The following is a 25,687-nucleotide window of genomic DNA, read 5'->3' as shown; positions in this document are numbered from 1 at the left end:
GAATATTAAAACATATGTATAAGGCTGCACCATTTTGATTTCACGGTAAAATCTCAATAATAATCATTTTGAGTTGTCTACACAATCCTCAAGCTGCATTTCAAAACTGAGTTTATTCCACTAGTCATCTGGTTTATTACTTTATATGCATCCCAGCTCTGGCCTTTATTTAGTGTGCTAAATTTTCGTCAAATTCATAGGTACTTGTCTGAAATACAATTGCACCACCTACCTCCAGGAATCTTTGACAAGAACACACAGCTAAGGTTTCTGTGAGTAACCTCATGTTTTTCTGTCTGATCCGCGCTCCTAGATTCTTAGTGATGCAATGTAAGCGTTAATAAGATTGAAAAAATTTGCAAATATTTCATTCATAATATGTAGCTATTTAAATACAAAATTAATTCACCTTTAATTAACACTACTGGTCAACTTTCGCACCTGCAGAATAATAACTGTAATCTCAGACCAGCTGCACAACCGTTCTACAGGACTCCAACTGCTTTTTGTTGTTGTCGTTGTTTTATTAAATTTATGAGATTATTCGTTTCGCTTCGTAAATCAAGAATTAATATGAAATATCATGAAGATCACATATCGACTGTTGCATTCTGGATCTTTGTCCAGGACTGACCGTTTATGAGATTCTGTCTCTGTATAAAAGGCATCAAGAAGTGCCTTCATTAAATAAAAAGATCATTCCAATTTCCATCATTAACAACTTTCCATATCTATGTCAAATTTGATTATAATCTTATGTTGTAAATCGAGTAAACGATGAAGTTAGCACAAACAACTCTTCGCTCAATGACAGTGATGCCGACTTTTGCTCACAAGTCAAAACAACCGTAATTGTATTCGACAACAGCCCTGAAAGGTTTCAGTAGTACCCCTATCTAAGCAGATAAACTTCTGGTGGATCTTTAAACTAATCGTCAGTTTTATATGGTAAATAACGCAGACGCCTGAATGACAACGACATGAAAGGGTTGAATGGAAGTGCCTTCAAAAACTTGACAATGTTAGAGGAACTGTAAGTTAATATATCAATACTGCTGTGGAAGAAAAACTGTGTTTGTAACGCAGCAGCATTCCCCTCTCTACCGCCTTGTCTATACTTGTTTTTCAAATTAACTTTTTTCCTTTCTCTTTTCTTCCCTTCCACTCAGTGATCAAAAGACGAGTCGGTTTATAACTGTTTTAATGAAAATAAACATATTTTACATACAGGTCACATGTTTTTTTTTTTAATTTCAACACAGATGGTTGCAAGACAACAACTTCACGGAATTGCCTCCTAATTTATTCCAAGATCTAAAAAGCTTGAAAGAACTGTAAGTTATTTCATTCCAAGCTTTCCCTTGTTTTAACTCAATGACTACATAAAGTGTTCCAGCACTTAATAAAATTTTCCTTTCTTTTGTTAAATCACTGCTAGTGTATTTTAACACAGATTCTGGTAGTATCATACTTTTCGTCCCTTTCTCTAATTAGAGCATATAGAAAGAAAATCTTTTCCAGTTGCAGATTATAAAATCTTTCCATCTGCACTTATAACACGTTTTAAAATTGAACCATCTAGAATTTTGTGTTTGTTGCTGAACTAACATTTCAGTGACAACGATCATACATACAACAATGAAATTCACGCATGTTATGAATATCAGAGTTGTTTTTATGGGTTGTCTTTCTCTGTTTTGAACCATGTTGGCATATTTTCTTAGATCACGAGCTTAATGATTTCATTGTTATTGATCCAAGAGGCAGCCATTGCCAGTGTTGGGGAAAAGAGTTCAGTATGCACGCAGATTTCAAGTTTTCAACGGCCTTCAATTGCTTTTTGTCATAAATATTGACCAAACTAAATAAATGAAGTGACTCTTGAATATTCTCTGTACTGTAAGACAAAACATTGCATTTGTATCACTACGTACTTCTCTTTGTTCTTTGGTTGTTTCTGATGACCAGAATCTTTATGTATTTTTACCTATAAATTTCAGTTTGCAGACTTAAAATGCATTTTCTTGTTTCGTCATTCCTATCAGCTATCTGTCAAATAACAAGTTGAATAGTCTACCAGACGGACTTTTTAACAGCCTTTCCAAGCTGACATATTTGTAAGTGAGTTAGTTATTGAACCAAGGAGATAATTGGAAAGAAACAAATGATCATTCTTAAAATAGTTTTTTAAAAGCACAGCCATCATAGTTGAAACATCATGAAGTTTTCCAGCTCGTATCTGCAAATCTTAATTGAAGTAGACGATGCTATCTTATGTATTTCTTGTGCTTCGGTTAGTAATGTTAAGTTACTTTGTGGTGTAAGAATTTAATAGCTTCTGATTAAATAGCAACCTCAACAATTCCCAGATTTCAGTTGGTAGCTCTAACATAAGCGAAATTTTAGTAACTGTGTAATAATTGTTTTCAGGGATTTATCAAACAATGAACTTGAAAATCTGCCAGCGTATGCTTTCAAAAACATAAGAGCGGTAAAATTTCTGTAAGTAAGATTGATACCGTCCCAAAATATTAAGAACTGTTTTAAAAGATTTTCTTGAAAATAACAGCACTTGGTGACTATAAAAGCTTCTCAGTGAATGACAACTTACATTGTAAATTACTTCTGGAAGGCAAAGGTTGTTTTGTTTCCTTTTTATCTGAGTTGACAATATCTAAGAATTTGTTGTATTGCCAGATCAGACTACCCTGGCACTAATTTTGTAATTTGTCACAGAGAATGAACTTGAGAGTTTTCGCGCTTAATCTTGAGATCATTATAGATAAGTCTGATGTGTTCTTTGAACATTAAGATATAAATACTGGGAGCTATTTTACTGGAAAACGTTGCCATTCCCTGCCTTAACCGCAAATCTTACAAAAAAAAGTAGAGCTAAAGATATCACTACACATTTCATTCTAAACTGCACATAATGCTTTCTTCAGGAAAATGGAGTACAACAAAATTAAGAAGCTTCATGAAGATCAGTTCCAGGGCTTGGTGGAGCTATTGGATTTGTAAGTGCATCTAGAGTTTAAACCATTTTCCACAATGATCTGAATCTCAAACCGTATACAGTAATATTTTTTTACTGTTAACTCCGTCATTGTTCAAATAAAATTTGCCCTACCCAATCATATTATGTTATTGTACTTTAATATTTATTTCCTTATCCGTTTCCTTTGTTTAAGATATCTCTCGGAGAACAAAATCGAGGCTCTGCCTGATAAAATTTTCAAGGGCGTTAAAAAGCTCAGATCTCTGTAAGTACAGTTAATCACATACAAAACATTCCAGAATATTTGAAATGATAGAATGAATATGATATCAGCGTTCAAAATCTGAGATCTTTGTCTACAAATTTACCACGATGTAGAACAGGGGTGGTGCCAGTTATCTTCCTCAACAAAGCAATGTTTTTTAAATTTATATTGCACTAAAAATGTGCCTTTATATAACATACTTTTGGTGCACCTAGGTGGATATTATGAAAAAGCGGAAACAAACATTGTGGCGATCTATGTGGTCTTAACTGAAATTCCATGAGAATTTATTAGAATGAGGAATGTGACTGCTGCAAGTCCCCGTTTTGGTGTTAGTTGTAAACAGTTACATTCTTCGTTTCAGGAATATCTTCGGCAATAGGATACAAAACGTTACCAGCACGACTTTCAACTATGCCCACGAATTGCGAATGTTGTAAGTTTACTGCAAATGACAGATGTTTATCTAGGCAACTAAACTTAGTTGCATATATTGAAATCAGATAACATTCTTTTGATTTCGTTTTGTCAAAGAAAAGACTCGTGCAAAGTATTTTGGAAAATAACATAAATATACTAAAGGAATTTTTCCCTGGAAGAGTCCGGAAAGAGGCTTTTGTACAGCGAACGACCTCAACCGAATGGGCTGTCACGTCCATAAAATCAGTAGCCATCAAAAATTTCCAAGAAAGCAAGACGAGACTTATCTTAGGCTAAATGACTACTTTTCAAAGAATCTTTGAGAAAACATCAAGCTAGGGTCCGTACTGAAGATCCTCAGCTAGGTTCCTGATTTTGTCTTTTTGGACAGCCAATTTGAACATTAACATTAACTTAATGAATCTTATTATTGAAATTCACTTTTTTAGGTTATTTATGATATAAACCGACTTAAAATGCACATTATGATTATTTTAAATCACAGGTTCATGCATTACAACCTGATGGCCGAGCTCCCCAAAGGCTTTTTCAAGCATTTGACGCACATCATCAGAGTGTAAGGTTCCATGACGATCCTTTCCTTCACTCATCCCTTCAAACAATTATTTTAATAATAGTCTATGTTATTAATCAATTAATGATTATTGAGGGATTTCAATGATGCAATAATAGTGTTATTTCTTCTTTTTTTTCTTCTTTTTTCGAATTCCAGAACTTTGGACACCAACCTGATGTGCTGCCATCTCGATCTTTTCAGGCAGGATGCTGATTGCGAATATTCCTTCAATGACAATTTCGCAAGCTGCCACTCCATGTTCCGCCACCATGCTCCAAGGAGAACTCTTTGGATTGTCGGTCTTCTCTCGTTGCTAGGGTCTACACCTTTATGACGTAGCGCCTGACAGGCAGCACGCGTTTTTTCCTGCTCCGTGATTCTAAGCGAACTTTCTTCAAAATAACTTCCTCGAAACGACAAAGAGCACTATTTTAATCACAAGTAGATTTTTATAATATTGGCCTCTAGTTACATGGCGATATTTTATTCAAGAGCGGCACTGAATGCCATTTTATCTTCAACGACGAAGAAGTCGCTCGGTCGTGAGTTATGGCGCAACATATCTGATCTGGGAATAACACGGCAAAGACCTACACGTCGAGGGACAAGAGCAGGACAGCGCAAACAAAGGCAGATTGGGATTTGCATGGGGAATGGAGCACGCAAGATTCAGCAATTTCCGAACTTTAATGGGTGTTTCTTTGCCAGGAACTTAATCCTTCACAGGAAACCTCATTTACATAACCAACTGGCGAACATATTAAATATTCAAAATGACACCTTTCCACGTAGCAATCTAAACAACTGCATTGTTATAGATCGCACCAAGGAAAACAGAGCAGCCAGTACTGAATGGTCACCCAAAGTTCCTAAGATCATGTTAGCGAATGTCATAACATGCAAGAATACTATAATCCGCCACAAGCCTACCCTCCATTCGGGTTGTCGGATCACAACGCTGTTGTTGTGTCGCCAAAAGATGGTAAACGTGATGTAAACAGAAAGCACGTTGTTAAAAGGCGTGACTTACGTGAGAGTAACAAGGCTGCCTTGGGGAGATATCTAACCTCTATTGATTGGCCTTTATTGTTCGCTCCTACGGATAGTTGCCAGGAAAAGTGGGAGATTTTCCACACTGCTGTACATACAGGGCTTGATATTCTGATGCCTGAGAAAGAAATTCGCACCTGTAGTGCGGACGCTCCTTGGATTGACCATAAGCTGAAGTCAATGATACTGAAAAGACAAAAAGCGTTCAAATCATATGGCGGCGACTCTGCCCAATTCAAGTTCTTCCGAAATCTGGTTAACCGGGAAAGAAAGGCATGCAGAGCTAAATATTATGAAGTGAGAATTCAGAATTTAAGACAAGAAGCCCCAAAGAAATGGTGGGACGAAGTAAAGCGTCTGAGCGGCTCAAAAAGGAAAAATGGCGACCTTTTGAGCCAGATTGACGTGGAAGGTTTTTCAGAATTGTCATTAATAGAAAAGGCCAACACCATCAATGCCGCGTTTTTAGAACCGCTGGAGGAGTACAGACTGCCAACTCCACTAGAGTTTCTCCCCATGGAGGCGAATACAACACCAGAGATCCTGCACGTGGGTGAACAACGTGTTCAGAAGGTTCTGTCTCACCTTAACCCTGGGAAAGCGTGTGGGCCTGATAGAATTCCCAATTGGCTACTGAAGGAATATTCAGATGCAGTAGCTTTCCCAGTGACAGAAATCCTTAATGCCTCCTACTCCGAGCAGCATTTACCAAAAATGTGGAAGTTGGCTGTCGTGACACCCCTGCCCAAAAAGAAATCAGTAAAGGAACTGAAAAAGGACCTAAGACCTATCTCGCTTACTCCATGCATTTCTAAGGTCGCAGAAGGGTTTATTGTGGACGACTACGTCAAACCAGCTGTTATGAGTATCATTGACGACAGCCAATACGGGGCAATACCAAACTCTTCCACGACTATGGCCTTAATTAGCATGTTACATAATTGGTCAATTAACACTGATGGAAATGGCGCTACTGTAAGAACAATCTTATTCGATTATCGAAAGGCCTTTGATTTTATCGACCATGAAATTCTGATTAGAAAACTGCGTACTAAGTGTAAATTGCCAGTTAGTATTACCAATTGGATAGTTGATTTTCTTTCTGATAGATCACAAAGAATTAAGCTGGCTGCGGAGTGCTTTTCGGAGTGGGGATCTGTGCCCTCCGGAGTACCACAGGGCACAAAATTGGGCCCATGGTTATTTGTGCTTATGATAAATGACCTTGAAATCGAGTATCCACTATGGAAATACGTTGATGATACAACAGCCTCGGAGATGATACCAAAAGAGAGTGAAAGTCACGCCCAAAATATAGCAGATTGTGTTATTGAGTGGTCACGGGAAAATAGAGTTCACTTGAATTCTGATAAGTGCAAAGAGCTTCGGATCTCATTTTCTAAAAGGCCCGGGTTCTTTGATCCCATAGTAATTGAAGGCAAAGAGTTGGAGGTAGTTGGTAGCGTAAAGCTCCTGGGCCTTAATATAGCTAGCGATTTGACCTGGAACAGTCATATATCAGAAGTAATCAAAAAGGCCAGTAAGAGGTTGTATTTTTTAGTGCAACTAAAGAGAGCTAGGGTTCCCTTACAAGACCTAGTACTTTTCTACACATCATGTGTAAGATCTGTAACAGAGTACGCGATACCTGTCTTCTATAATGCGCTTCCGCAATATCTGAAGAATGAGCTTTTACGTATTGAGAAACGGTCAATTTCCATTATAACTGCGGGTGATTGCGCGGTTGCTCAAGATTTAGGAATACGACCCATCTTAGAACATTACGAATTTCTATGTCAGAAGTTTTTTAAAGGTATCTTAGACAACCCTAGCCACAAGTTAAAGGCGCTTCTTCCACCCATACATAAACCCAGCTATAACTTCAAAAATAAGCGCCAATTTAATATGCCACGCCTTCGCACTTCTAGAACGATGAACACTTTTATATTTGCTATGGCAAGGAAGTTTAATGGCTAGATTTTTATCGATACGATATCCTTTATTTTTGTTACGGCACGCGTGATAATTATAGTAATAATAATGATAATGATAATGTAGATACTTTTAATTAATTTAAATTTATTTTAATTAGTTCACATTTATAGCTAATGTATTTTATTTAATTTATTATTATGTTATTATATTGTAAATTGCTGGTATAATAAGACGTGTAATTAGGTTTTTGAATTTTAAATTTTAAATTTCTTGGATTGTAAAAATGTGTAATTCAGCCCTCGGGCTGCAAATGCATTTGAGATTAAACTATCTATTTAAATTCTATTTATTTATTCGTAGTTGGGTGGCAGTATTTCTACCCTGATAACAATGTGGTCCAGTCTATCATGTTGGTGAATCTGGGTGTATCTGACGGCATCATGGGGGTATACCTTATCATTATTGGCATAAAAGACCTGCAATGGTCAGGGGAATACTACCTGCATGACTATGAGTGGCGCACCGGTTGGTTTTGCCATTTCAATGGTGCCATGTCTGTCTTTTCAAGTGAAGTGTCAGTGATGATGATTTCTCTGATCGCATTGGACAGACTCAAGAACATCGTGTTTCCTTACACCTTTGCAAAAATTACCCCAAGGCAGACCTGTATAATGTGCGTAGTTATCTGGCTGGTGGGAGGCGTTATGGCATTCCTTCCCTTGTCTGGAATGCACTATTTCAGCGAGTGGTACTATGGCAATAATGTAGTGTGCTTGCCCCTACAGCTTTCCCCTGAATTACAAGAAGGCTGGGAATACTCCACTTCCATTTTTATCGTTTTGAATTTTTCCCTATTCATCTTCATCACGGTTGCTTACGTTGCCATCTTGTGGAAATCATGGTCGTCAAGCAGACGGCTTGGTGCACATGGAACTGTTCGTGAAATACGAGCAAGAGCACAAAGTGCACAAGCTAAAAGAGAAAGAGCACTTGCCAAAAGAGTCTTCTTCATTATTCTGACCGATTTCTTGTGTTGGATGCCAATCATTGCTATCGGCATCCGGTCCCACGTCGAGAAAACATTTGATCCTCCTGGTGATCTGGCAGTATGGATTGCAGTGTTCGCTCTGCCGATCAATTCAGCTATCAATCCATTGCTGTATACGCTTTCTACTCCACAGGTAACGTTTCTTTTTTGGTTACTTTGGAATAGCACCTACCGTTATGTTCAAATTTGGTTTCGTGTCAGAGCAGGCTGGCAACTTAATTTTGTAATTGTAACGATTGACATACAAAACAAGCATGAAAAAGTAAATGATCGGACAGATTTTTTTAGCTTCTCCACCGTTAACTTTAACCATAGAGACCAACGTGACTTCTAAATACGTTACTTGAAAGTCTTTACGTAAACTATTCAATATATTTTGAATGTCTAGGTTCAGCCTGCGTTGAAAGCAAAACTGGGGAAGCTGTGGTCCAATGTTCGATCTATTTTCAGCAGAGGACAAAATCAAGAAGGTACAGTTTTAAGCTCCATTGAAAAATACCATGATAACAATAATTGTATTCCAAACCTTGAAATGAACAAACTTTAAGTTTCACCAAATTGAGTATTAGCAACCCAGTTTTCTTTAAGTAACATATGTCATTTTTACTCATAAGGCTTTCAAATGGTATGAAATCGTAGAAAACTCATGTTTTTTTTTAATTTTTTCGAATAAGAAACTGAGCAAATTATTGAAACCACAAAGGTGCAACTGACAATATGTAAAGTTGTAGCAGACGTAGAGAAGAAAACCAGAATGATTCTAAGTAGAGAAGGGATGAATGTAATAAATCATCAAGTTTAATGAAGGCAACGACACGTTTAGAAATCATGATTTCAGTTCGATTTTCTTTAATACACAGCTTTAGAGATACTAACCATCAGAAACATTGAGACGAATAGTTGCCGTTTGCGACAAATTTTTAAAATAAGGTGCTAGCAAAACCTCATTCTACAAACAATTCTAAAAATATGAATCACTATACTTCTGTCTGAAATTATTAGATGACGATCCATTCTGAATTGTTTGTCTGAGCGTTTTTTTTTTTCCCTTTGGATAAACCTAACAATGACCATTATTTTTTTATTGGTGTTCCTTTTTATATCAAAGAAGCAGAAAATGATCAGCAGGGACAGATTGGAAATGGGGATGAACATGCTAACGTCGAGGAGGGTAAAAAATATAGTGCTTCTCAATCTAATCACATATCTTCTCTACACCTCTGTGGGGTTCTATGTGCGATACTTTTCTTTCCTTTCTCTTTTCTGTACTTAATTCCTTTTTTTCATTTTTCTCCCCCCTAGGAGAACAGGTTGAAATGCAGTTAATAGCACAGATCGAAATCCCAGAAGTGGAAGCCCCTGAATTGCCTGCTCCCCAACCAGGTCAGTAAATAAGTGTAGAATTTTTTATGCCAAAGACAATGTTGTAATTGACTTTGTAATTCAACTCTCTTGCCAGGTGTGTATAGTCTAATTAATTAATCTATCAAATATGAGCTCTTTCAAATAAGATGCCCAGAAACCACAGTATTCTTTTTCTGCTCTGATAGTTGCTGTAGGTGCACTTCGAGAAAGGAGAGTTCAAGGAAGGGTTTCTCGTATGACACAAATGTAATGAAATTAGGTTGGATTAATTTTGATTGATAAGTTACCTCCAGATATTCTGGTGATAAATTGCCTTATGCACTTTTAACACCTCCACTCATGATATCACCATTCCTTTACATTAGTAAACTGTAATGTGCCAAAGTATGTAGTATTCCAGTATGGAAGGAAGATACCATCGTCCCCCATATGATGTGGTTGTAGTAAATGAATGATACGTATATATTGACAATGATTATTCGTTGTTTCCAGTTTTCAGTTATATTATATGAAAAATAACTTTAAGATAACTCTTTGCTCTGTTGGCAGATATTGAACAAGCCTGTGAGGGGGATGCGAATCCATCTTCCTCAGGTAAAAATTATTTATGAAAGAAATATCAAAAGAAGGCATAGACAACCGCTCTATTTACAAAAGAAGTACTGCAAAAATCACAGTTATACAAGGTGACTTCAACTGCATATTGCACCTTACAACCGATCATAAGAATCGCCAAAATGAAGAAAGGTAATGCGTCTTAACCGACTGTCTTTGGCAGAGGTATTATTCCGGCTACCATTTTCATGCGCAGTAATTAACTTGCAGATTTAAATTTGAGCTTTGTAACTCAGTGATGTTTGATCAATCAATGAATACTCAAATAAATATATGAAAATCTAACGTACGTAAAATACATTTGTAAAGAAATTTATTTCAGAATAAAACATGAACCATGAGCATTATGTCATGTTTTACTCTACTTGTTCCTTAAAACAGATTATGAGGATGATTTCGACATCAGACCAGCCTCTGAAAAGACTGTAGAAGGTAAACACCTTTTCAATTTTCATTTTTTTTAAAGAAATGTCATAACTCTACAAAACAGCGAAAGGTGGCTGGTGCTAACAAGCTGGCGCACTTGGTATACTTGATTGCATGGTTTTGTATGTCAAACCAATAAGATTAGGGTTATCATATTAACACGTAATCACCAATCAAATCACAGATTCTAAGTCTGTCTCATGAAAAAATTAGCGAGAGCAGCTTTTTGGCCACTATTTCCCGTAAGGCACAAAACCCTTCCTCAGTTACTAAACCTAACGGGTCTATGCAATCAAAAAAGTCCTGTCGGAAAGTTTGCTGTTGTCAAAGACTTAAGACATATTTGCGTTATTAACGTTTGAGCCTTTCCGGAATAACTCGCGGTTTATTTAAATGGATGGTATTCTTTAATGCAATCACTGTTCATCATCGCGAGAGCCAGTATCGACGAAGAACACAAAGAGAAGGTAATAGTTGACATTTTCTGTAAGTAGGAGTGTCTCTTCACACTAACAGAAGTTTTTGATGTTGAGAATCGCCCAGTTTTAAGGAACCACTAGTTCCAATTGCAATTAACCATATGAAAGGTTTTAGAAAAATTATCAGAAGTGATCGAAGGTTAAGCTACTTACAAGAACCTTTTTAATGATGGACACTCATCTTCAGTGTTACTTATAGCTTCTTATAATAGTTGCAGAATAAGGCGATTGTTGCGGATTTCAGTGAGCACAATACTTTACTTTCTATAATGTCAAGATATCTTTAATATTTGTGTGCAGGTGAAGAAGGAGGAAGTAAGCATGAACCTAAAAAGACAACTGAGGAAGGTAAAAACAATGAATTGCTTTTTAGGAACTGAACATTTGTCCCACATGGGTCTCATTTATTCCAGCGTACAGTGTAAGTAGCAACAAGGCTAATTTTCTGACTTGATAGCGGGCAATGGGCTGCGTTGTCTAACCTTACGAATTTTAACAATGAATCTGATTTCACACAGCTGTTGAATCTGAGGAGCAGGTGGAAATTGAAGAGATTTCAGTACCCAGTAACAAAGGTAAATGAGATAATGGTTTTTGATTAGTCACTCAAGAGAGTAAGGCATTTTATGAGTAATTAAAACATCTGTTTTCCCTTGGTAGTCACCTGAAAAATTCTAGTGTTGAAATTGGTGAAACATTTATGATTTTAATTCCTAAGTACAAAAACAAAATTTAATGACTGTATACTAACTTACATTGTATCAAATAAATATATTTTTAAAGAAGCTAGAAAAGCTGAAGAAGAAGAGGAGATGCATGAGCCTGACATGGATGTCGTAGAGGAAGGTAACATTTTTCATAAATCAGAAGAGATAAACTCAGATTGTTCCACACATGCTTTATAAGGTGACGCATAAGCAGTCCACTCAATTGGCTGAAGATCACTTGAAGTGCTCTGTCGAAAGGTCGCGATTCACATCGGGAGTTGATTACATTGAGGAAAAAAACACACCACTTGAGTATTATTATACCTCCTCGTAACGAAGAGCCATAACTTTTTATACAATGCTAAAATCCTACATTTATGAATTTATTGAGCCGTTTTAAATGTTTGTTTGTTTTTTAAGCGATACAGTAATAATTTGCCCAGATACAGAAAACAGAACCGCCACTTACCACAACTCATTGAATGGAAATAGTGACTTTGATGTTGTGTACCTCAGGTTTCAAAACACTTCAACACAAGTAAGCAAAATTAAATGAGCTGTAATAAGTGGCAGCTCTGTATTCTGTACTTGTGCAATTTAGTACTGCATCGCTTGAGAAAAAATGAGCGCGTTGCATTTCTATCTCTTTCGTGTTCCGTCTAGGGGAAGAAGACGTGTTTGATACCAGGCCGCTTTAGTACTTTCAAGGTAAATGCTTATTACGTCTGCTTTAATACTGAATACCGCTGACTAAAGGGGTACGGAAAACAAATCCCTCTAAAGAAGGTAGTTTTTTTTGTTACATGAATCCAATCAGAATAAGTGTAATATTTGAGGTTTAGAGTGAAAATCTTCGATGCGTTACGGTGTGTATGCATGTATAGTTGACTCATGATTACTTAAACTATCAGTTTGTTGAACCCGATCTATATTCTGAATCAAAAGTGACTTTTTTGATGCCATTCACAAAGCGTAACTCTATCCTAAATTTTTTTACTCCTTGGCTAACTCAAACCAGTTTCAAATTAGAGATTTCACTGCAACTGTAATGGTTGAAGTTATTGGAGATGAAGGAGATGAAGTCTGATTTGTTGTAGCTATAATATACTGCTTGTCTTTTTCAAAGTCACTTGCAAATTTTTTCAGGCAGCCCATTCATTGTTGGCAGTAAGGCTACCAAAACATTTTCAAACTAATCAATTTTTTCTCTGCTTGATTATGATTTGAAAAAGTATAACTTGAAAAAAAAAAACTTCTGGGTGGCTAATACGCTGCACTGATGAGTGCTCTCTTTGTATATGCTTGTATATTCAAATTTGCCTTATGTCCTTAATGCACTGACCAGCTTCCTGATTGACAGTCTGGTAACCTGACTATTTGTGCAACTGGCCGGTAAGCCGTCAAATTGAATGGACTACCTGAGCTATGACCACTGGCTGACTGACAGATGGGCTGATTGTCTGCCCGACTGTCTGCTGGACTCTCCACCTGGCCAGTGGGCATGGTTATAACTAACTGAATTAGATTATGGCTGCAAAACACTTCAATACAGACATGCAAACATTCAACGCTTGACTGACTGACTTTCGGGTCCGTAGATCAAACAAAACAACTAGTCGATAAGTTAATTTTGCGTTCATTGATAAGCGTGTTTTTTTCCTTTTTCTCTGACAGTTACCAAGAGCCAAAAACATTGCCATTAGTATGGAGACCGCGAGGCCTAGAGAAAACTAAAAAATTTCAAGGAAAAGGAGAAAAATAATTCTAGTAATCAATACATACTGTCTATGGTAACATCTTAGTCTTTAATTTCTTTTTCTTGGATTTAATGTTAACAATACTCAGTAGCTTTGTTGTCTGAACTTATCGTTGTATGGTAACAAGGTATTGTTGAAGTAGAACATATTGCGCTATATCTGAGTGGGCGTGTAATTTCTTTTTCTTAGATCTAATGTTAACAATAATTAGAAAACTTTGTTGTCCGAGCTAATCATTGTATACCTTGCACTGTATTTATCAGTCCATCTTCCTTTTGTCTTGTTTTGACCGTTTTGGTTTGCTTGTTTGTTTCTTTTGTAACATGTACATCTACCTGACACTTTTAGCCTGTTAGTTTTTAGCGTATTTCTAAAGACCATGATTGCTACACCGCAGTTTAAATCGGATGGCTCAAGACGGAACACAACAATATCAGGGGTGTAGCCAGCGTAGAGTCCTGTACATCTTAACTTTTATCACATCACTCGTGCAAATTTTGAAACAAAAATTGAACTTTCTTAGGGTATAGGCCCACGATAAGTCGAAAAGCTGGCTATGCTCCTAGTGTGATAGGAAATTGTTAGGTTTATTCGGAGTTTACTCTTAGTTTAGAGGGGATTTGATGTCCCTGAAGAACTTTCTTTTAGCGTTCCTAATATAGAAAAGAGCAAATAATGTGATAATAATAGAACACTAAGGGGCTTGAATAAGAATTATCAGAGATTTATCTGTATAACAACTATTTAGATAGCTCATTTCTAGGTTTTGTTTAAACACGAAAAATCATCTGAAATTTGACAAGAAAAACTTAGACAAATGCATGGGTCGAACACGTCCACTTAATAGATATTTGATGATACGCTGGTAAACTAAATAGTTCATTTCTTAACATGTTAGAACTCATCCGCGAGCATTAAAGTCATAAGGAGTTAAAGTGACGGTAATTTTGGGTTGGATATTATATCAAAGAACTTAGACTTGCGGTTAAGATTTCCACAGTTAGTAGACATTAGTCGGTACAACAATAATCTGAATAGTTCGAACATTACCACAACTCGTCCAGCGAGTATTCAGAGTACGTGTCGAGTTGTTTAATTTCGTTAATATCTCTAGTTGAAAAAAAAAGGTAAAAATGTGACACAAAAAAAGAGAAACAGTTACTGGATAAGACGTCACGCATTAGAGATTTAACAATATATTGAAAGACCTAAGTAGCTCATTTCTATAATTTTATAACTCGTATGAGAGCATAATGATAACTAAAAGGTAGAGTGAAGTCTATTTTCGTTATGTTACTACGTTCTTTATGAACGCAAATTCCTTAAAAAAGAAATTAGAAAGATGCTGTGGTAACGAGTAACAAGTCAGATATAGGATATTAATTGGTACGACAAAAATTTGAATAGTTCATTTCCACAACAAGCTTGTGAGTGCTTTGCATGCAAACTGAGTTTAGAATTGTTAGAGGAAAATAAACAAGGTCAGAATTCGTTTTTTAGAGGTTTTTTATAGAATGAAAATGATTTAAATAGGTCGTGTCTTAGAGTTTTGATAACTCGTTTGCGAGCATTAGTGACTTCTGTCATGGCTGAAGCCTGCTTCTTTACATAATTCGTCATTATTATTCACATTAACCTGAAAATCAAAAAAAAAGGAAAAAAGAAAAAAGGTCTTAGAATGCCACTAACTTAGATATTTAGTAGTGTTTTTAAATCTAATTTTGTAGCCCATTTCTAGATTTTTAACTCACAACGAGAATTCTAGTTCATTTTAGTATGTGGTATTCTTTTATATCTTTGTTAAAACGGGATCATCAACATGGCTTCTACAGCAAGAAAAAATTGAATGTGTTAGTGGCTTTTTGAGGGAAGTCTCACAGAGATACAAACAAGGGGTTCAAGATCTACTGTAAAACGTTAACGAAGACTTCAATAAAATATCTTTAAGACCTTACATATGAGTTCCGTTCTCAGTTTATCCTATCAAGGTTTCTAAGTCACGCTTCAGCTTCATCCGCAGTGCGGATTTTGTGCCACAATGACCTGTGACAAGTAAAACTGATACAAAATTGCTTTCTGTATCTCTCATAATGTTGAACTTTTGTTTTTAATGAATTATTCAGTTTGAGTTTTTCCCAAAAACGGAGGCCGTTTTGTTTTGAAACCATAATGTATCTCCTTGACTCGGACTCTCTTGAGGGGTGGTTACCCCCCCCCCCCCCCCACATGTAAAATAATGCGTAACAAAATATATATTTCCGGGAGGTTAGGAAACATTTTTAAGCTTTTCATTTTCTATCCAAAGACTTCCACCAAGGGTGGGTGGGAGTGACGGTTTAGTATTAAAAAACCCTCAGATATGAAATCTTTTACTGCACTGTGATGGGTTTAGAAATCTCGGACCACCCTTTGTTCTGCCTTTTAGGGTGTTGACTCTTCATGAATTTTTGTCCTTAGTGACTGCTTGTGATATTTCCTTCTTGTCAACCGCTGAGATAACTTAAGAAACTCAATAATTTGCCATTTCGGTTTAATTTACTAGGGGAATAGAATTTACACTCCAAATTTACATTCCAGTGAAGGACTCGAAGGTGTAACATGTAGAGCTACACAGTTATTATGACCAAACTTGAAAGAGACCTTCAGCTAACCTGAGTAAATCGAGCCAAAAAACTGAGTAAAACTAACTAAACTTAAATAACTTAACGTCTGTACAACTCATAGAAGCAAACCGGAAAATCTTCCCTTCCATTCTACACTCTTCCTCGTGTACACAGCTAACCTTGCCTCTGGAAGCCTGACACAGTGAGGACGAGCATAAACGTGGGGTAAGTGAGAGGAAAAATCTAATTAGGATGAAGGAAAGTTGTCATGCCTTCCAAAGAACCTCATCGACTATTGCTCGCTCTCTTTTCTTCTTCTCTCCTCTTACCGAGGACCTATCACCAAGCTATGCCTTTTGTGACCAGAAAAAAAAAAGCCACAAGGAGGTTCTCTCTCAAATTTAATTCACTCCGGAAACACATCTACATTCAACTGATCATTTTAATAAAGGAACATATGGAGAAAAGGTAAATCAATAGAAGGCCTACATGCATATTAGCTTGTTAATGAATACTTTCTGCAGTTAAACCACTTTTTACATATACTTACAAATACAATATTAATTTGAAATATACTCGAACTTATATTATCTTCAAATTCATCGGTGTCTTCTGTAAAAAAAACTCCATTGATGGGACAAGCTAAGCTTTGAACTCCACCTCCAGACAGAGATTTCAACATTTTAGTTGCACCTTTAATATACGATTGTGGAACACCAGAGTACGCGTATCTTCGACTCTCAAGTGTTTTCATTCCTATCTGAAATTGCGTTAGTTAATCGTTACTCTTCCCACTTTTTCTTAAGCATGAAATCTTTAATAAACTGTGATTCGTCTAGAAAATCTCGCGCCACCCTTTTTTCCTACATACGACTATGGAATACCAGGTTACGAGTTTGGTTCGTTAGCGCGTAGCGTCGACTACAAACGCCTTTGCGCATTTACGGGCGGAACGGGGAAAAGACAGAATGTGGCCGAGACTAGTCCAGAATCATTTTATTCCACTTCGATAAACAAATCATGACCGGTGATAGAAATTGACTCCAATAGCACGAATGGTAATGTATACTGAAGAGGTTCGAATGGTGAGGACTGAGCCGCTCTCCTTGTTTCAGCCTATATGACGAGCACCGTGATGTTCATGTGATCGGCTCAACCAGCATGCATTTCGTGCTGGTAGAATTTCACACTTGGTTCAATTTAACGCACTATAAATATGGAATTTTAGTCTGCACTGTTTACAATACATATACTCAAAGCGATACAAATGACAATAATATCCTTTACAATTTCGAATTACATTTTCTCGGCTAAAGCAATACTTAACTAGATGTAACGTTACAAGATTACCAAGTTAAATATAACTCAGAGCTGGAAAAAATATCCAGTATGGTTTCTAATTAAGCTGCCATAAGCCCGGGGTAAGTGTTTAATCGTCATAAGAAATAATTCTTGTTGCACTGGGGGCTTGCAGGAGGGCGAGACGAACTTTTGGGTCTTCTTTTGTTTTTTACTTAAAACTTCCTCTTTGATAGCATCAGTGCCTAAAGAAAAAAATAAGTGAACTTACGATGAAACTTCGAGAAGTGTTCGATGGCCGTTTGGGTTCTAGTAATATTTTCTTATTCTTCAAAGAATTCCGAACCAAAGTCGTCCGGTTATAGAAGTTTTATTAAATTCTTTGATTTTAATTATGACAAAAGAAAAAAAAAAAAAACAAAAAAGTTTCTCAAGTTAAAAGCTCAAACGAAATTGATTTTTTCGGGATGTGCTTTTTTAACACTGAGATATGAAAGTCCAATCATAAGCCTTTCATTTTCCCTAAAAAGTAATCTTTTACAGGCGTCGTTACGTTAATACCTGTGTTAGTATGGGCCGTGCAATCACATTACCAGGAGGCTGCATCCAAGCTTCACCATCTATTTGTCCGGGCATCTCTGATTTAATTTGATTTTGATTTGTAAAGAATTAAAAATAATTGTCAACAATAAAAAAAAGGAATGGAGGGGGATGGAGGAAGAGAGTAATTTTTAAGAAATTTGTGTTTGGGCGTGGTTGGGGGGGGAGGGGGGGGGGGACGGAAGGGGTAGTATTACATGATAGTTTTTTTATCAAACTGATTTATAAAGTAAATATGCAGAAAAAATGATGGCTACGCCAACTGGTGGGAACATAGCAACGTGGAAAAACAGAAATAACCAAGAGAATAGTACGAGGATAATAAATATGGCTTCATTATGTTATTTACTGGATTTACAACCAGACATCTATACCTGGGCTCCCTGTGCTAGCCGAATACCAGTCCTGATTCCACTTTGAATTTGACCCTTTTAATAAAGAATTCGTCTCAATTAAGAACTAATGCACCATTTTTATTGCTAAATAAAAACGTTTCCTATGCAAATACTTAAGAAAAAAGGAAAAGGCAGGATACAAAAATTGTGGCTATTAGTAGAAAAAAATACGTGGAGCAGATTGGAGAGAACAGTATGGTGAATATGCCTGCTGATGCTAGGGTCGAACGGGTAAAGATGGTGGTGATTCTGACTCACTAGGTGCATTACTCCCTGAAGTCCAACCACCTCGACAAGACCGTCACAGTGACAAGCTGAGGCATGACCCTGCAAAAAGATTCAAGCAATTTCAATTGTGTGTGGAAAAGGAATCCGGGATTGCACTTATTTCGTTTAACTTCGCTTTGCGATTGGTCCAGATAACTCAAGCCACTATCTGAACCAATCATGGGCAAAATTAAAACCAAAAGTGGTTTGGTCATTCGCAACTTCCCGCGCTAATGGCAGTTTGCGCCATTCTTCTCTTCGTACTTATTGACTTCTTGAACTTTCGTCGGTTCTGATCGGCCGTTGTGATAACTTCATGGTTGGCTTCTTCTTAGCAGATGCGCTGAATCTTAGAGTCTTTTCCAGACCTCACCTTCTGAGGACAACATGTCATGGTTATTTTATCATCAGCTGTTTGGTGCTAAGAATATGAGCAGATATCACTACTAAATTCATGAGGTACTACACATCTTTTTTTTGGTCCCCATGCATCTGTGCCTGCTCCCCAACTGGCCAAAAAACAAATTTAAAAACAAAGTAAAAGGGCAAAATTTATACAAAAAGACTTTACAAGTAACGAAGTGATAATCAGCTGCAATCAAAGTGATCTCAGAAAAGAACCCTTAAAAAAATTCCGACTTCGATCAGATTCGAACCCGGGCCTCCCAGATAATAGTTGGGGACTGCTACCAATTGAGCTGTGAAGCCACATGATGTGAGGGAGACAAATTTTGAAAGGTTATTCGTTCCCGTAAAGGAATCAGGTCATAATTATATGAAATAGATAATGTTGACCTACACGAATCATACTTTCACCGGGGATAAAAACCTTGCAGCTTAAAACTACTTGTGAAGCAGATGTTCTGCGATTTTCTTGCAATTAAATTGAACATCTAACTATTACAAAATTAATTCGAATTAATTTGATTGAACTCAACTTCAAGCTTTTACTTACCTGCCTATGTTAAGAACTACATTCCTTCTAGTGTTCGTAAGTCGAGTTTTTTGCCATCAATCTGCAGCGAAAAGGAAGTCACAACAGAGGATGCTGAGTAAACAAGATACTGGTGTCTGGAAAGTTAAAGAGGAGGAGGCAAACAACCACCGCAAAACGCCAAAACAAAATGCTCAGGTGTGTTTGGGGCATGAAATAAAAAAAAAATGTGCAACTGATATACATGCAATCATTAAGTGTTGAATACAACTGAAAGACGATGATGATTTGGACCGACACTCAATGCTAAGAAAGTTAAGTTTGAATGACAAGACTGACTCCCCTATTGATGGGCTATTTAAGCTTTCCGCAACAACGTGAAGTGACTTCAAAATTTGCTATTCCACCTGATTATGATGGTTGTCCATTGCAGCTTACACTCCTCCCCCTCTCCCTCCCCCTCCGCGGGATTTTGTCAGGTTTCCTTAGCCGTTCGCTCGCTCCTAGGTGGCGAGAGGCTCTCTGAGAAGACAGTGTTCATCCCATGAGGGCATCAACACGAGCTGGCCAAGGCAAGAACATAAACCTTTCGACCCGTAGTACGGTCCGTTTTCCATGTTAGCCATCCCTTTAGGTACATAACCCATTCTGATACAGGGTTTTAATAACCTTTTTCCATAAGCAGCTGTCGATGGTAAAATAGGCGGCTGCGCCCGAAAAAGGGCAGTATGGTGAAACCTAAACATGAGCCCGCCCTCAGGATAAAACAGAAGGCAGTAAGAGGTCTTACAGTCAGCGGTACACTCCTTTTATATCAGCCATCAATACCATCGTTGTATAGATTAGTTAATCACCTCTATTTCGACCTCTTGAGTAAATGTCCGCGAGTAGCCTTTGACCATTTCTTTATACCTGCTCTAAAGTAAACTCCTTTGTTGTGAAGCCTGAAACAAAAGAAACAAAAAAAAAAAAAAAAGTGGGAAAATTATAGATTCAACAAAGTCGCACTAACAATAAATGCAAAACACAAAGTCGGTTTTTTTCATTTTTTTTTAAATCTCTTTGTTTGTCCTCAATACATATTACTTAAAATAAGAAATTTTCACGGAGTTGCAAAAAAGTTGTGACATTTCAACCAAGTTGAAAGTTTTTCAAAACATTTAGAACTTAGCTTTTTTTTTTGTTTGTCTTTAATTCTGAGCACGTGCAATATGTAAACCCTGTGTTGCACTCCAGAACTTATTTTGGCATGAGTCATTGACCAATCACGAACGAGATATCTGTTGGGCATGTGGTAATAGCCAAAAAGGGAAATTTTTCTTTAAATTTCTTGTAATAACATAGAAAGGGAATGGTCAAGAAGCCTTTCCTTTTCCCTCAATTAGCAATATTTCTCCACAACCCCATACTTCACTATGTAGATAGTTTATGGATAAAAAAAAACAACGGCAGAAACAATATATTGCCTCTAGGACTATGACTTTAAATTTTTTTATTACAATAATAGTATGGGGTTATACAGAAATATTTCTGCTACTCATGATATTAATATCATTCTACGTTACTAAATAAACAGTAAATCCAAACATTTTCTTATTTTTGCTTTATTCAAGCATAGCCAACTCTGTACTTATTTTTACCACCGAGCTCATGTCCATTAAGAGGAAGTCGCTGTTCGATCCAAGTTACTGCTGCAAATAGGATTTGCCCGTTCGTGGCTGGAATGATCTTGTACTATCTGTATAGAAAGGCATCTAAGAAATCTGGCAGGCCTGAAACAAAGAGCAAGGAAAACAAAAAGAAATAATAAAACTGGAAACTGTTTAATTTATGAGATTATTCGTAAATGGTGTCACAATATACCTCTTACCCGGCTTAAGTTGGCTGTGACACGATTTTTTCCCCTCATTTTTGAAACTTTCCATGCGCAACGCTTGAAGTTCGTTGACCACCTCTGGAGCAATCAGCCCAGAAACCAGAACTCAGTTAGTGTCTGAGTAAGGTGACAATTTAGGTACAATGCCTGGAGCGCGGGCAAACGCCAGTGTCCAAGTCGCGATTGGCTTTTAATTTAGATCTGATTGGTTGACAGGATGGTGCGAGTTTTCTGGACCAATCACAGAGCAAAGTGAAGCAAACCCAAAGAGAACTTGGCTTGTTTTTCGACTCTTCACACTTACTTTAGACACCGAAAAATTGCTCTAAATCGATAATTTCTAAGAACCAGTCAAATAATTTATCGTAAAGTATTATCCGCCTCTATTGACGATTATTCAATGGTAACGCTCTAAATGACAAGGAAAGTCACGGTTAGTAGGTTCAAATGGTTATGTTAGAGTTGTAAGAATTTGTTCGTTTGTACGACGTAATGGTGCTTATACATCCTATCTCTATTCCAATGGATAACTGAAGTTAAATGAGATAACTTAAACAAGAAACGATGCGGTTTAATTCGGCTTTCGCTCACTGAATTCTTTCGGTTTCTGATGTGGAATCCTGTATTGAAAAAAAAAACTTTCATAGACTTACCCAAAGTTTAGCTTTAAGAAGAAGAAGGAAAAAAATATGATAAAGTAATTTGCCTGATGAAGGTGGGCCCTACTAGAAGTGAACTACGAGCAAGGTTTTAAACACGCTGTCCCGCCGGAAAAAAAAAAATGGATTTATATGTAGCACAGCTCATCACCCGACAGATATCACCCGCTGCGAGCGTGAGAGTGTGTGTGCGTGTGTGTGAAGAGAGGGGGGTGGGGGGGGGGGGGAGAAGGGGGATTGCCCGCTCCTAGAACCAATCAAATCACAAAATTGTAAAATTCCGCCCGCTCACGAGCTGAGAAAAAAAGAGAAACTAATGGTAAGCTATTAACCGTCTAAGGGAAGGTCCGTATGGTGGAAACTTGAAAATGCTGCCCTCTAGCGGAGATTTATACTGTAAGGACCTCCCAGTCGGTCAATAATATACTTATCTTTCCACTGACATGTCATTTTCAATCCGAGGACATAATACTGCGGAAATAAGTTTTCCTTTTCGAGAAGTTGATAAAAGAAGAAAATCAAAATGCCTTTGAGATGAGATCTGTAGTTTTGGATTCCCGGCTCAAAAAAGTAAGTCAGTGTTCATGAAAGAAAAATATTTAGCTAAAGAAGATTTGGCATAATTTGGATTTGAAAGTCAAATACTGTTCTGAAATAATAAAAGCGTTGGTTGCCGATGAATAGTCACGTTAGTCATATATTTAGTCAGTTTATTCAGTTCAGTTCATGCAACATTATATAAATTAGTTATTAAAACTGCTCAAAGAGAAAAGGGAGAAGAAAAAAAAAAAAAAAAAAACCTTATTTCAGTTCTCTTTTGGTAGACGTGATGGAAACAGCTGTAAATCTAAAACTCTAATTTATTAAAAACAACAATGAAAACAGCTGTAAAAGCCTATACCTCTGTGTGAATTAATTATTCTGCTTATGCGGATAAACGCGATCAGATTCTTACAGAGTAAAGGGAAATCAGCATTCAGGTACTAAACATAAGAGTTTCGTTTCTTTCTGTTCTTATTTCATAATAGTTTAATTCATCTCTCTCGCTCACTATACGGTACAAAAGTTAGATTTGAAAGTAGAGAGAATTTTTTTGTTCATAGGAAATAAGCTTCCTAGATATTGACACATGGCGATCGATCCTTTCGATGACATTATTTTTGTTCTGTTTGTTACCACTGTATTTATCCTAATATATTCTAGCCTCTGAAGTTCTGTAATTCGATCATTTTAGTTTGTTTTCTCTATTTTGTGATTTTATGTTATAGTTAGGTGAATTTTCCGCTTTTTTTTGAGAAACAAAGGACACGAAAAAAGTTAAACATTTAATCGACTGATTGATCGACATAGAAAAGAGTCTAAATTCTTCGAAAAACACAAATAATAGTATTATCCTCGAAATAATAAACAAGAGTGTATGTTTTGTAATGGTATTTTACAATAGAGATGCGAATTTTACTGAAAGGGAAACATATTCCTTGTAAAACGTTAATTTGAAAGTCAAATGGCACCTGAGAAAAAAAAAAAAAAGAAGTCAGTTAGTGAACGATAAACAGTTATATTTACAGAGTAACGGACATAAAAAAAAAAGTTTACAACTCTTCGATTTTGTGGAGTCTTTCCAGAAGCCTTGTTCAAAAATCTATGTCCTGATGAGAAATTGAAAAATTGCTGAATCAATTAGTCTTTTAGGTGATATAGAAAGCGCGCAACGCATACAGATCTTCTGTCAGTTCTTTGATGTGTTGTCAGTTACACAATTTATGCAGTAGAGTGATATAAGCGCAATTTCTCCTTCTATCTTCAATATATGATGATATTAAGCAGATTTACTTTGAGAAGAACGAGACCGGTTAAACCACAAAATCGCAAACCTAACATTTCTGCGGCTTTTCTTCATCTAAAGATTAAAAAACACTTTTAAATAGTTTCTCGCCACGTTCGCACCATAAACTATGCAAAATATGGCTAGAATATTTATATAGACATTGAAACATCTCTTGTTTAAAGGGAAGTAGCCGTTTTTTCTTGCCAAAAAGAACGAATAGTGACGGTTTTCGAATTTAAGATAAATTTCAAACAATGAAGAACCTAGTTATTTTATTACGAGCTCTTTTTATCTAAAGGTGGCGAGCCTTCCTTTTTTTATTGCGAGATAACTACATGTACACAGTCATTACAGATGTCGATCTGTTGATGAATATGCTACGTGCTTTGCCACAATATAGTTTCTAATATGTCTAAAATTTTTCCACTACAAAATCAACTCGATTCCTTTCAGTTTTTAACCATAGTATGTGTGAGTTATGCTCTAGATGTGCATTTTACGCCCTGTCAAAAAACCAGTACACAACAAAATGAGTAAAACTTGAATCAATTCATGATAACACTTCATTCAATTCATCGAAATCTCATTTCCCTCTACCAACATCGTTATATTGTCAAGAAAATTAGTGTTGAGAATTTTGGAAAACGATCAACTCGATCAAATGAAAAATTCAAATGACATCAGAGCACAAACAAAAAGCATGCAGCTTGTTAAATTATCAGCTGAGTGATGGATAAAAGGATAACTATTCCCGGCGCGAGGATTTCAATTTATTTCCTCCAAAACTGTAAATGTCATTTAAAAGAAGAAAATTAAAATGCTTTTGAGATGATCTGTAGTTTTGGATTCCTGGCTCAAAAAAGTAAGTCAGTGTTCATGAAAAAAAAATATTTTAGCGTAAAGAAGATTTGGCATAATTTGGATTTGAAAGTCAAATACTGTTCTGAAATAATAAAAGCGTTGGTTGCCGATGAATAGTCACGTTAGTCATAATTTAGTCAGTTTTTTCAGTTCATTGCAACATTATATAAATTAGTTTTTAAAACTGCTCAAAGAAGAAAAGGGAAAAGAAAAAAAAAACAAATAAACCTTATTTCAGTTCTCTTTTGAGGTAGACGTGGACTTAGAAATGATGGAAATTTTTGTCTATCTAAAACTCTCAATTTATTAAAAACAACAATGTTAAAACAGCTGTAAAAAACCTATACCTCTGTGTGAATTAATTATCTTCTGCTTATGCGGATAAACGCGATCAGATTCTTACAGAGTAAAGGGAAATCAGCATTCAGGTACTAAACATAAGAGTTTCGTTTCTTTCTGTTCTTATTTCATAATAGTTTAATTCATCTCTCTCGCTCACTATACGGTACAAAAGTTAGATTTGAAAGTAGAGAGAATTTTTTTTGTTCATAGGAAATAAGCTTCCTAGATGTTGACAGATGGCGATCCTTTCGATGACATTATTTTTTGTTCTGTTTTGTTACCACTGTATTTATCCTAAACTATTCTAGCTTCTGAAGTTCTGTAATTCGATCATTTTAGTTTGTTTTCTCTCTATTTTTGTGATTTTATGTTAGTTAGGTG

At 36.5% G+C, this 25,687-nt stretch overlaps 1 protein-coding gene across 1 annotated transcript in view; it reads left to right on the top strand.

The window, feature by feature from the left end:
- Nucleotides 1-4,207: 4,207 nt before the first annotated feature.
- LOC131772413 (G-protein coupled receptor GRL101-like) overlaps nt 4,208-25,687 on the top strand; it is a 59,454-nt gene continuing 37,974 nt past the window's right edge. The window contains exons 1-11 of the mRNA XM_066166293.1: nt 4,208-4,260; nt 4,417-4,581; nt 7,595-8,555; nt 8,682-8,763; nt 9,402-9,464; nt 9,596-9,676; nt 10,208-10,252; nt 10,655-10,705; nt 11,479-11,526; nt 11,697-11,753; nt 11,962-12,024. Of these exons, the coding sequence (XP_066022390.1) occupies nt 4,208-4,260; nt 4,417-4,581; nt 7,595-8,555; nt 8,682-8,763; nt 9,402-9,464; nt 9,596-9,676; nt 10,208-10,252; nt 10,655-10,705; nt 11,479-11,526; nt 11,697-11,753; nt 11,962-12,024 (1,669 nt within the window). The remainder of the gene's footprint in view (nt 4,261-4,416; nt 4,582-7,594; nt 8,556-8,681; nt 8,764-9,401; nt 9,465-9,595; nt 9,677-10,207; nt 10,253-10,654; nt 10,706-11,478; nt 11,527-11,696; nt 11,754-11,961; nt 12,025-25,687) is intronic.

The sequence above is a fragment of the Pocillopora verrucosa genome, chromosome 5, assembly GCF_036669915.1.
Source record: "Pocillopora verrucosa isolate sample1 chromosome 5, ASM3666991v2, whole genome shotgun sequence".
NCBI classification, from domain to species: domain Eukaryota; kingdom Metazoa; phylum Cnidaria; class Anthozoa; order Scleractinia; family Pocilloporidae; genus Pocillopora; species Pocillopora verrucosa.
This window is presented reverse-complemented; position numbering and strand designations above follow the sequence as displayed.